The sequence below is a fragment of the Grammomys surdaster genome, unplaced genomic scaffold (genome assembly GCF_004785775.1).
Source record: "Grammomys surdaster isolate TR1022 unplaced genomic scaffold, NIH_TR_1.0 277, whole genome shotgun sequence".
Taxonomy (NCBI): Eukaryota; Metazoa; Chordata; class Mammalia; order Rodentia; family Muridae; genus Grammomys; species Grammomys surdaster.
This window is the reverse complement of record NW_021604718.1, coordinates 960,342-973,410: the sequence shown is the minus strand read 5'-3', so window position 1 is coordinate 973,410 and position 13,069 is coordinate 960,342. Positions and strand designations below refer to the sequence as shown.

General features: G+C 48.1%; 1 protein-coding gene across 3 annotated transcripts in view; it reads right to left on the bottom strand.

The window, feature by feature from the left end:
* Ilrun (inflammation and lipid regulator with UBA-like and NBR1-like domains) overlaps positions 1-13,069 on the bottom strand; it is a 67,895-nt gene that overhangs the window by 39,468 nt on the left and 15,358 nt on the right. For all 3 annotated transcript variants that reach the window (XM_028777021.1, XM_028777019.1, XM_028777020.1), the window contains exon 2: positions 4,580-4,734. In XM_028777021.1, the coding sequence (XP_028632854.1) occupies positions 4,580-4,734 (155 nt within the window). The remainder of the gene's footprint in view (positions 1-4,579; positions 4,735-13,069) is intronic.

The window sequence follows — 13,069 nt, the reverse complement described above, 5'->3', positions numbered from 1 at the left end:
CCCTGTCAGTGTGCGTGTGTGTACAGAGATCTCCTGTGTACGTGCGGATGCAGGCCCTGTCAGTGTGCGTGTGTGTACAGAGATCTCCTGTGTACGTGCGGATGCAGCCCCTGTCAGTGTGCATGTGTGTACAGAGATCTATGTACGTGCGGATGCAGGCCCTGTCAATAAAACGCTGACTTCCCTGTAAGTGTAGGCAGAAAACAGAAGGTGGGACATGGGTAGAAAGAGATTCCGGGATAGCATCAAGTGTGGGAAGACTCGCCCTAGGACATGAGGGTGGAGCAGAGGTAACGGGCTGCAAGGCAAACAAGGAATAAGCGGGATGTTAAGCTCTGAGCTACACGGAGAACATTCCGTCTATAGCCATGGTGTTTTTAAGTATAAAGCCTCAGTCGGTATCTCTGGGATCAAGGGTGCAGCTTAACAGCAAACACCCCACTACACACGTCAGTGCAGGAGACAAACCTTCCATAGAGAGCTCCCAATAACCCTGGTGTGTGGGGCAGTTCCATGGAGACAGACCCCCCCACATCCAACAAGGAGCTACACCATGCTAAAATGTGATAGATGAAGGCAGGAAATACCCTCTCTAGAAAGGAAAGGAGAGAGCTGCCTATTTTAGTGAAGGAAGAAAGCTGAGGTGAGAGGGGTACAGGTGAGACAGACCACTCAACCCCAGTTCCACGTGACACTGAACACCGGCAGGAGACACTTGCTCACCTTTCTCTCCAAACGCTACTTTCATTTTCAGTTCTATGAAGCTCAAACACACTAACCACTGTAAGCATGGTCAAGCCACTCTCAAGGGGCAATCACAGCTGTGCAACAGCCAGAAAACCAGTGACAAGTGTAACTCGGCCCTGTGTGAGAATGTGAGATGCTGTGAGGTGGTGCAGAGACAGCTTTGTCGTGTGTGTGTGTACACGTGCGTATGAGTGATATCAGGGACTGAATTCAGGCCTTGTGCATCAAGGTAAATTCTATCAGACAAGCTAGCAAAAAAAGTCTCAATCCTGGAATTACACACCTCCATAGCTCAATGTCAAGGGGATGGTTTTAACGTATATGACACTATGCTCTCTAGGGAAGTTACTGGGAGGGACAGCTACGGGCAGTCACTGCATAGCTCACCTGCTGTGTGTCAGTCTGGCATCTAAAGCAAGGTTTGCCCGGACAGCCGCTGTGCACTTAACATGCTCAGTGAGCACTCTTCTCCACAGCAGCCATGATGGAGTCGGAGACTGGAAGAGGCTGATGCCTACCCTACTTCTACACTGTAAGACACAGACAACTCAGTATGATCCTGGGCAACCAGCACACAGCCACATCCTCTAATAATTTCTCCTACACAGCTCCTAGTCAAGTGGAAAGACTCAGGTTGTAGAATAAAGCTACAGGACACTGGCTTCGGCCTTAGAAGAATGAAACCTGTTTGTGCATGGTACCTTGAAGGATAAAATCTGAAACACTGGAATTCAGACACAAGAACTGCTTCTCACACACAAGCACCAGCAGCCAACAGCAACCACCACAAGAGTTTTAGGTCAGGAGAAAGGCAGGCTAGCCATCAGACAGTCTCCAGCACATCTGCAGAGCTATCTACTGAGTAAATGCTAGAGCAGAGGCTTTACAGAAAGCCAGACAGCTACTCTACAACAAGTGAGCGGCTGCCGTTGTCTTGGGACACTGCCTCTGTCTGCCTGCCTGCCTCCCCTTCTCCTCTCTCTAGCTTAGGCTAGACAGGTACGAAACACCTACCTACCTTCATTTCCCAAATACTGGGAGTCCCAGCACACTCACTGGGCCTACTGCCTTGTGGCAGGGTGTGGTGTCACATGTCACATGTGGTGGCATCATCTATAACCCAGACTGAGGAGGCCTCATGAGGTAAGAAGATGGCATACTTGAAGCTAGTCTGGCTATAGAGTGAGACCTTATCCCAAAATAAATATAAATACCCCATATCGATAGCTGGGTGGGCAAACTCTGAGCTGTAGGCCAGGTAGGGCTATATAGTAAGACTTTGTCTCAAAACAAACACATGGCTGGTGGGATGGCCAAGGAGACAAAAGATGTTTGACCCAAGCCTGAAAACCGAGTTCAATCCCCAGGTCCCACAGACGAAAGGAGATAGCACAGCACTCGGGCATCCACAGTAATAAAAGAAATGACATAAAAACATGTACTTAAAGATACTGGAGAGGGGCTCAGAGGTTAAGAACTCTGGCCACTCCTCCAGAGGTCCAGGGTTCACTGCCAGCAGCCACATGGCAGCTCACAGCTGCTTCCAACTCCAGCGTCAGAGTATGACACCCTCTTTTAACCTCCTTCGGAATCAAGCATGCATGTGTTGCTACCAAAATACCCATTCATTTAAAGATATAAAATATGTATTTATTTTTAAAAATACTAAGGAACTCATAGAAATATCATTTTTCCTCCTGTAAATATATAAGGCACTGGCATAACCTTAAAATAAATCATAGTTTTTTCAAAATCAAAATAATTTCAGAAGATAGCATGGTAGCATATGGTTAAAATTTCAGCACTTGCAAGGTAGAACAGGAAGATTGGAATCCCTACCTCAAAAAAAATGTAACTGAAGCCAGGTTTGGTGGTGCACGCCTTTAATCTCAGTACTCGGGAGGCAGAGGCATGCAGATCTCTGAATTAGAGGCCAGCCTGGTCTACAGAGTAAGTTCTAGGACAGCCAGGGCTACAAAGAAACCCTGCCTCAAAACCAACCAGAAGGAAGGGAGGGAGGGAGGGACGGAGGGAGGGAGGGAGGAAACCAACAGAAAACCGTATGTATGTCTGAGAACATTTTTAGTCTGTCATACGGAGTTTGCATGACTCTGAGGCGGTGAAAGAAGCTGAACTGGAAAGATCTCTGATGTACTTTACAGCAGGAGAATTTTAAGGTGAAAAAGAAATTGGGCAAAGTAAAAAGCAAAACAAAACAAAAACCCTAAGATGCTGGCTAAGCGTTTAAAGAAAAACCAAACACTGGAAATGTGAGCATGGTCCTGTGTCAGGAGCCTCCCTCAGAGCTAGCCGGCATGCAGACACCGTCTACAGTTGCTCCTGCAGTGTCTGTTATCTCAGCTTTCCTCAGGGGTCTCTCTGAACTAAGACAGCAAAAGAGCCACAACTGAGTCTCATACAGCAATCCTTACGTAAGATTCTAGTTTATTAAAGCAGGCACGGACGAGGACTGGCGTGTTACCCAGCGGCCAGTCTGGCCTACAAAACTTCAAATAAAACAAAACCAGTTAGCCGGTTTCCTCCTCACAATGAACTAAATTACAGAGAACAAGGAAACTCGATGTAAAGAAAGGTAACTTGGAGAAGCCTGCTCGGGTCATCTCCCATCAGACGGACGTGACTCAGGCACACCACACACTACAGCTTCAGCTAAGTGACACTGTTTGCCGAGCTTTCCAGTCCTCATTACGAAGAGTGGTAAGGGCCCCTCAGCCAAGAGGCAGAGTCTCAGTCAACAAGAGAGACACACAGAACTCAAGGACGTGAACCAGGAAGGCGGTAACAGACACCGTGTTTATCGTACCCATGTCCATGTCCCACCGTCACTGACAGACAAGTGAAGAGTGTGCTTTACTTAGTGACCGTTTAGCTTTGCCTTTGAGACTCGGTTGCCTGTGTGGTTCTGGCTGATGTGGCCTCTTTACATTTTAAGAAACAACCCAGCCTGACCACGCACCTGCAGCAATGCTCTAGCTGTGACCCGAGTGCTGGATTACAGTGGTGTGCACTGTGCTGTGTAACACAGCCCTTGGCAACTCCTTTCACACTCCTCATGTGCCTTCAGTGCCTCACAAACACTGCAGTGCAATCCGAGTCCTGTGGACGCACAGACAGGAGTTTCCACGGAGCAGACGCCATGAGCTCTGCCCTCTGCTAGGTCCAGGAGGTGCCTGTCCTCAAGCCTGGCAGAGTTGAGCTTACAGTAGAGCTCCAGAGGAGAAAACAGCACCCACAGCCTAGTTCCTAGTAGTAAATGAGAATTAGACCGTGTCTGCATGCAGCCAGAGACTAAACCTTCCTCTTCTTTAAGACAGTTCACTGGTGTCTGGTTGTTGTGCTGGTACGAGAAAATGTTACATTAGAAAATTCAGTCACTGGGCCAAGCAGTGGTGGCATATGCCTTTAATCCCAGCAGTTGGGAGGCAGAGGCAGGCGGATTTCTGAGTTCAAGAGTTCGAGGCCAACCTGGTCTACAGAGTGAGTTCCAGGACAGTCAGGGCTACACAGAGAAACCCTGTCTCGAAAAACCAAAAGAAAAAAAATAAATAAAGAAAGAAAAAAAGAAAGAGAGAAAGAAAGAAAATTCAGTCACACCAGTTGGTGGCACACCCCTTTAATTCCAGGCAGAAGCAGGAGAATCTCTATGAGTTCAAGGATAGCCTGGTCTACAAAGAAAAACCCTGTCTTGAAAAACAAAGCAAACCTTAGTCTGAAAATCACAGCCATAAGCTCCAGCATGCCCTTCTCATTCTAACTTTAAAACAAATAAAGAAACCAACAATTAACATATAAACCCCCATTATACACTTACCAGAATTCTGGATCCGCCATGTTTTTATGAACTGGGTGTCAGGGGGTATTGACTCCCCTTCTCCTATGGTGACATCTTCAACAAAGGACATGGAGGGCACACTGATATTCGGGCTCTCGAAGTCATAGTAGGCGCCAATGGCTGCTTGTAAGTTCCTATAGATAAAAGACAAGAGACTTCAGTCCACTCTAAGGGACAGTGCCTGAACTGTCAAACCTAACAAGAATCCTTTCTTAGGGTTGGTCACAGAGGCAGAGGCTCCCACTATCAGACCTTCAAAAGCCACTGGTCACTGCTGAGAAACTACTGGAAAAGCAGAGCCAACATACCTGTGCCACTCTCTTGTGAAGGCACCGCACAGAGGTGACAGACCACTGTAAACTACAAGCACAGACACAGAGATAGAAGAACACCAACTAAGAGTCTCTCCAAAGCCAGCCGTGGTTTAACTCCAAAGAGACTAAGAGTCTTCCCAAAGCCAGGCCGATAACTCCAGGATTTGGACAGAGGCAGGGAGATTGCCACTCTGTAACTTTGTTTTTAAAAGATTTGTTTTTATCATTTTAATTATGCATATAGGGGGGGTGTGTGTTCCCACATGTGTGTGCACACGGCACTGCAGATAACCACAGAGGCCAGAGGTAGCGGACTCCCTGGAGCTGGAGTTATAGTTGTGAGCCACCTGACATAGGTCCAAGGAACCAAACCTGCATCACCTGAAGAGAGCTGCAAGTGTCCTCACCTGCTAAACCACCTCTCCACATCCTCTATAAATTAAGGATAAAAACACAAACACTGGGTGTGGTGCCACATTCCTTTAAGGGATTAAAGTGTTCAGCACTTCAGAGGCAGAGGCATGAGGATCTGTGAGTTCAAGGCCTGCCTTGTGTGCATATAGAATTCCAGGATAGCTAGGAGACCCTACCTTCATAAAACAAAGCAAAATGAAACAACCCCTCAAACCATGTATTTACTGTACATGTGTAAGTCTGGGTGTGGGGTGTCATATACACATGTGGGGTGGATCAGACTGGGGTCACAAGGTTTGGTGGCAGCCATTCCTACCCACTGAGCCATCTGGATGGCCCAGGTTCCACTTTTAAATTGAATTTTTTTTTGAGTGTTCTTACCCATAGCAGATACCATTATACACTGCGCTTGTCTTTATTACTTTGACACTAGGTCTTAAAGATATTTCTGTCAGGAATGAGCAGTCTCTGTCAAGACTGAGTAGTCTGTCCCAGCTGAGTCACTGTAAGGTAAACCACTCCTTACCCAATGACTGCTGAGTGTTTCTAGGTTTCCTCTTTCACCCTGGACAGTCTCTCCAGTCAGTCTCTTATGGAGCGCTTCCTGGAGGGGCTGGATCCTCACTGCTGTGTAGCCTTCCTTCAGTAAGGAGACACAGAGCGAAGCTCACACTGCATCTGCAGCACAGCTGCTGCCCCATGCTGGATCTCTGCCTACATGACAAATAACCTGTCTCACTGATGGCTTAGGGTGCTTTCCTTTTTGCTGAGTGTGGTGGGTGAAGCCTGTACGCACTCAGGGGAATGAAGCAAGAATAGTAGAGTCTGGAGCTAGCCTCAGCTAAATATGATGACTGTCTAAAAACAAAAAAAGAAGTGACCACTGTTTCACATGTGTAAGAGCTGGGGTGCTGGGGAAGAGCAGACTCAATTCCCAGCAGCCATGCGGGAGCACACAACCTGTAACACTGGTTCCAGGGAATCTGACCCCCTTCCCCCCTTTCTGAGCTCTGAGGGCACCAGGCACGCATGCGGTGTACATATGTACACATAGGCAAAACACTCATGCACATAAAATAATCTTTAAAAATGTTTAAAAGGACTTATGTGTGGGGATGAAGAAGTGGCGAAGCGAGTGAGGTCCCTGACTGCCGCACGAGTGAGCCTGTGAGTTTGGCTCCCTAGAACCCAGGGGCAAAGCTAAGCATGGAAGGCAGAGATAGGCGGAGCTATCTTGGGCAAATTCAAGTTGAGACACCTTGTCTATAAGAGCTAGGGAGGGCGGGGTATGGTGGCACAAGTCTAACTCCAGCCATTCCTTTAATTCAAGAATTAATTAATTAGCCTGGTCCATATAGCCTGAGGTTCAGCCCATCCAGGGCTACACAGTGAGACCCTAACTCAAAACAAACTAAACAAAACAAAACGTTGAAGGAGGACAGCCATCTTTGCACCTCTGGCCTCCACACAAACCAGCGTGCATATACATTCACGAAAGACTAGGGGAGGGCACACCAGCCTGTAAATCTTAGAACGCAGGAAGTGGAGGTCAGATGATGAAGAACCAAGATCAAGCTGAGCTACATGAGACCCAGTCTCCAGTCAGAAAACGCTAAGGAAGAAAGCAAAAACGCCATTCATAACTTCCTCGGAAGAGCAGCTCGGTTAGCTGCCCCTAAGGAGCCAAGCACACCATCCAGAGTCCTGCAAACACAACAGCATTGCATCACGGCTGGTTCACAGCTCCAGCGCCAGAAACCAGAAGCCACAAAGACTGCTAAGTATGGTACAGAGCTCAAAGGCGTTACTGGCGATGATATTACGGGATTCTCTTCTGGTCTTACATCAGTAAGCTCACCACCAGCTCTCAGAGCAGACGAGCCAATCTGCAGGCTTCTCAGCATAAGCAACTGAACGGTGGAGCCCGTGGGCTGCTTCTGCCACGCACACACACAGTAGGAAACGACTGCAACACATACACTAGGAGCAACTGATACTTTGAGCACGGATCATGTGATGGCGGTGCATCATACTACTCAGTAAGGACTGGAATTACGACACCCGGCTGCCTGCCTGTCCCATGTGCTTGATGAAATTTACATGGAGCAGAGCTGGGCCAAGAGCCAACCTGCACCTGCTCACTCCCTGTTGCATACAAAGGCTTGGACTTTAGTCTTTCCAGCTCTTTCCTTTGTAGATAACAACGATCAAAACGGAAAACAGAGGCTGGTAAACCTGAGGGGCCACAGCCAGACTCCAAGCACATCAGCACGCAGCTCTGCCTTAAGGACTGAGAGCAAGTGTGTGAGCGGCAGCGCACTTTCAGCTTGCTCATTGGAAAGCATTAGTACAAGTTCTTTCTGCCTCAGTCTCTCTTGCAAGCAGCCTGCACTGTCTTCTGCTGGGAGGGACAAACTCTTGCCCATTCAGGAGAATCAGCAATTCTCACTGTCATCTGTGTCTTGTCTTACCCGACGGTGTGCCATCAGGTCAGCCTCCCGGAGCACTGGAGATGGATGGACCACTAACAAGAGCAAAAGTCACACTCCCCTTACTAGGCAGAAATGTTCCCCTTCCTCAAGCCCCTCCACGAACCCCCAATTCATCCCACAGCCAAAGCAAGCAAAACTGCTTCCTCACCCACACCTGCCTGGTACAGGTAATTGAGCCAGCAAAGACCAAGGGCCCTATTAAAGCCTAAACTTACAATGAGTAAATCGGAATGGAGAGAGGTGACGGAACAAGTCACTTCCTAGACACTGCAGAAGCTGACTGCAGCCATCAGCCATGGCTGGGCACGCCTCCTCAGGGCTCCAGTCAGATTACTGCTCAGATCCTGGGCCAGCAAGAGCCAGATTAGCTCACGTAGCTCTCATTCAGTGCCAGCATGTACGCTCCTGTCTCCAAACTGCTGACCAGGAAGGAAGAACACTGGCTGCAAGAAAGCCTCCGCCCCAGCCTTCCTCAGAGTTTCTAGACAGAAGCAGTCTTCAATAAAAGCTCATCCAGTTAAAAACATCCTGAAGATGCTCGCCGTGGTGGCGCACACCTTTGATCCTATGGTTCTGGAGGCAGAAACAGGTGGTTCACTGAGTTTGAGGCCAGCCAGATTTACACAGTGAGTTCTAGGACAGTCAGGGCTACACAAAGAAACTGTCTCAAACAACTACAGCACAAAAACCTGACAAACGAGGAATGGGCAGTGGGGAAGGGGAATACCGCAGGACCTGTTCTGTCTGGGATGTCTGGGATGACTGAAGTGCTACACTCTGTCACTGCCACAGACATTTTTATTTTTTTCAAACAGAGTCTCAGTACGAACCCCTGGCTGTCCTGGAACTTAGACAAATAGATCAGTTTGGCCTTAAACTCAGAGACCCACTTGTCTGAGTCCCAAGTGCTGGGTCTCAGTACCAGGAAGGCAGAGGCAAGAGGAGGACTATCACAAGTTCAAGGCCAGTCTGGGCTACATACCAAGATTGTATACCCCCCCAAAAAAATTTAGAATTGAAAATGTTGTGTGAATTTTAAACATTGTGTGTTCACATGAACATATACTGAGCGTCCCAGCAGAACAATGTGAAGGTCAGAGGACACCTTGTTCAACCTGGTCCTCCCCACCCAACACTGCGTGACTATGCGTGCTGAACTTGGGTCATCAGGCCTGAAGGCCAGCGCGGTTGCTCACAGGGCCACAGGGCCGCAGACACGGCTCAGCAGTTAAGAGCACGAGCCGTTCTTCAGAGGACCCTGATTGAATACCCAGCATCCACTTTGTAACTCCAATACAAGAGAACCCAACACCCTCTCCTCCTGGCCTCTGTGAGCATACTGTGTATGTGTGTGTGTATATGTGTGTGTGTGTGTGCGCGTGTGTACATGCATGAGTGTGTATTGTTACACAGATTCGTACAAAATACTCATATACATTAAAAAGCAACAATAAATAAGAATACGAGCTGGGCACTGTGGTGCATGTTTGTAAGCTCAATACATGAAAAGCAGGACAGAAGGATCAGGAGTTTCAAAAGGCCAGCCTCCACTACGTATCGAGTTCAAGATTAAGTAGGACCACTTGAGACCCTACCTGCTCTCATGTACAGGGGAATTTAGATCAACTGAAGCAAAAGGAGATGTCTAACCAGACATGGCAGTTAACGTCTGCAGTCGCAGTGCTCGAAAGGTTAAGGGAGGAGGACGGTCAGGAGTTTGGGGCCAGCCTGGGCTATACAGTAAGTTCTAGGTTACTAGCCTGAGCTATAATATGAGACACTACCCCACCCCCCAGGAGAGAGGACATGAAGGGGACTGGTAAGGTGGCTCACTAGGTAAAGGCATTTGCTGCCAGGCCTGACGACTTAAGTTCCGTCACTATAACCCAACTAGCAGACGGAGAGGCTGCACCTCCTGAGAGGCTCTCCTCTGACTGCCCCATGAGCCATGGCTAGCATGTACTCACACATGCACACAGTAAGTGCAGGGGCAGGGATGGAAAAGAAAAGAGAAAAATCTAACAAATTAAAAACAATACTTTTTTGAGCCGAGGGAACAGCTCAGGGGTAGAGTGTTGAGTATACACACAGCCACAGACTTCACCCCAGCACTGAGCATAAACCACTCACTCCAGTGACGTCATCTACAGCTCTAGGGACGAGCACAGCCTGGCAGGTGCCCACACGGGAGCTCCCGGTGCTTGATCCCCAGTGTGTCCTCTGCCCTCAGACCCACATGCCAAGGCACGCTGCAAGGGGAAATTAAATTACTCATCAGCAGACAGTCTCTGGCCAAGCCTCATGGTTGCTTTCGCTCAAGGGTGGACGAAGGAGTCTGAGAACACATGGCAGGAAGGCACTCCTTCCTGTGAAGATGGAGAAATAGAGGCAGCCGGAGCTCAGACCCTGCTGTCTGGCTCAGTCAGTCCACGTTCAAGCTGCTAACTATTAAGATGAACTTGCACATGAAGCCACATTGTTAGAGTAATTTATTGCAATGCACAACCCTGAGGCGAGGACTGAGTGTGGCGCTGTGTACGTCACTGTGTACTCAGAAGAAAACACCAGGAGGACAAAGGCAGACTGTGCACTGGAAACCTGAGGCTGCACTCTGCTGAGTCACTTCCGTCATGGACCTCTGCGGCCAAGAACTCACGTTTCGGTCAAAAATGCAGGTTTAGAATAACTCCTTGTTTTGGTTTTTGGTTGCTGGATTCAATTTCCTGAAATGATTTACAGTCACTGTGTCTATGGTAACTACAGTTTCTGGAAATGCTGAGACCCTGTGAGGAGACATGAAAATGTGGAATACCCCAGTATCCCAGAATGACAGCACAAAGCATGTTCAGACACAGCGCTACTTACAAACAGTTTTGGTTTGTTATGAAATTCTGACAGTGAGTTATGATAGGATCAGATAAATCTGCGATTAAGCTGAGTTTCAAACTGATCTGATCCTAAGACTGTCAAAGAGCTGTTTCCTAGTTTAAAAACACAAAGAACTTTTGGGTCTGATTTTTTTTTAAAGTTGCCAAAAAAAGTTTCTGAATACATAATCCCAGCACTCGTGAAGGACTGGCAAGATGTCTATGAATCTGAGCACAGCCTGGTTTACACAGCAAGCTATAGATCAGTCAGGACTATATAGAGATTGTTTAAAAAACAAAACAAAACAAAAACAAAAAACAAGCCCAAAGTTCCATACAGGGCTGGACAGAAGTTAAGAACACTTGCTGGTTTTGCAAAGAACCTGGGTTCAATCCCAGCACCTACATGGTGGCTCAGTCTCAAACTTCAGCTCCAAAAACTCTAAGGTGCTCTTCCGGCTTCCTAGAGCACTGCATGCACATGGTGCACAGGCATACGCGCACAGTAACATTTTACATGAGAAGATCACAAACACAGGTGAGTCCAGGAACCACATACCCTCTACTGGCCTCCATGGCCCCGGCACTGTGCGCACACATCAACAAGGACACATGCATGCACGCACGCACACACACACACACACACAAACAAACAAGCACACACTGGGACCATCAAGATGGCTGAGTTAAGTGATAGCATCTGTTCCAACCACAGTGGCCTGAGCACACTGAGCACCATGTGACCTGGAAGCCACACGGTGGGACAAAAAGCAGGTTGTCCTCTGACTCCACATGTGCACACACACGTCCACACACAAAAGAAATAAATGGAATAAAACAAAAATAAATGAAAAGCTATACTAGATGGAGAGAAAGACATACTAGACAAATTATGTGCTGTCACCTTAGCAGCCTGAGCTTGGTCCCTGGATCCCACAGGGCACGTAGGAACCAGGCTGTCCCTGAGTGCCATAAACATGCCACGGCATGCCACCCACCAATAGTAAAATTTTCTCCTAAAAATAAAAGTTAGGGTTCTATAGGTTGGTGCATTCTCAGCACTGCAAATGCAACAAAGAGCTGCTCCTGCAAAGGCCTACTATGCTCCTGCAAAGGCCTACTATGCAGGCACTCAAGATCCATTAACGTCTCCGTGCCCCAGGCACACATGCTTCAGACATGCATTGAGGTCTCAGACATGTCAACGACTCTAACATTATTTTCATTTCAGAATAAACAGGCTTTGAAAAATTAATTTTCTTCCTTTAAAATAAGGACTCGCTAAATGAGGTGCCAGGCAGTCCTTGAGCACTGCTGGAGCTTGGGCAGGCCTTACACTTGGACCCAGCTGCCTTGGGGGGGACTGTGGCTTTGGTGGCCATCTAGGAGTCCTTGTCACTTTCGGACTAGATTAAGATATGCAGGCAATACCTGTGATCCAGCATCACACCAGAGGCTGAAACAGGAGAAGCTGTACCACTGTGCTGCCAGCCTGGGCTACGCAGTAAACTCAGGCCAGCGGGCCAGAGGGAGACCTTGCTAAACAGAATAGCCCAGAATGGTGGCAGTCTATGCTGCAAGTCCATCACTTAAGAGGCGAACTCAGCATGCTCAGTTCACAGCCTATACAACACAAGAAAGGGAAGAAGGGAGGGAAACCGGTAGGAAGTTAAACAAGGAGGGGGGGAAAAGGGGGAAGGGGAGTAAGAACAAAACAGAGTGTAAACCTTCATTTCACAGCAGGCATGGTGGTGCACTGCTGTAATCCGAGGAGGATCACTGGATGTGAGGGCAGCCTGAGCTAACTAAGAGACTGTCTCAGAAGAAACTATTGCCATCTACCCCAAAAGAGAATTCACTGCACCTTTAGAGAATGCTACTTTTACCTCAGATTGACAGGGCAGTCATTTGAGGGGAGGGAACCTCAACTGAGAAAATGCCACTATAGAACTGGACTGTGGGCAGGCCGAAAGGACATTTTCTTAATGACTGTTATAGGAGGACTCAGGCCATTGTGGGTGGAGCCATCCCTGGGCTGGTGGTCCTGGGTTCTATAAGAAAGCAAGCTGAGCAAGGCAGGGGGAGCAAACCAGTGTGCAGCACCTTCCATGGCCTCTGCATCAGCTCCTGGCCCAGGCTCCTGCCCTGACGGCTTTCAGTGAGGAACTAGAAATGTACAGAAACATGAGTGAGAACTCTTTCCTCCTGACAATGCCTTTAGTCACGGAGTCTCATCACAAAAACTAACCCTAACTCCTCCTCAGACTGACGATGCCTCTTAGTCACGGTGTCTCACCACAAAAACTAACCCTAACTCCTCCTCAGACTGACGATGCCTTTTAGTCACGGTGTCTCACCACAAAACTAACCCTAACTCCTCCT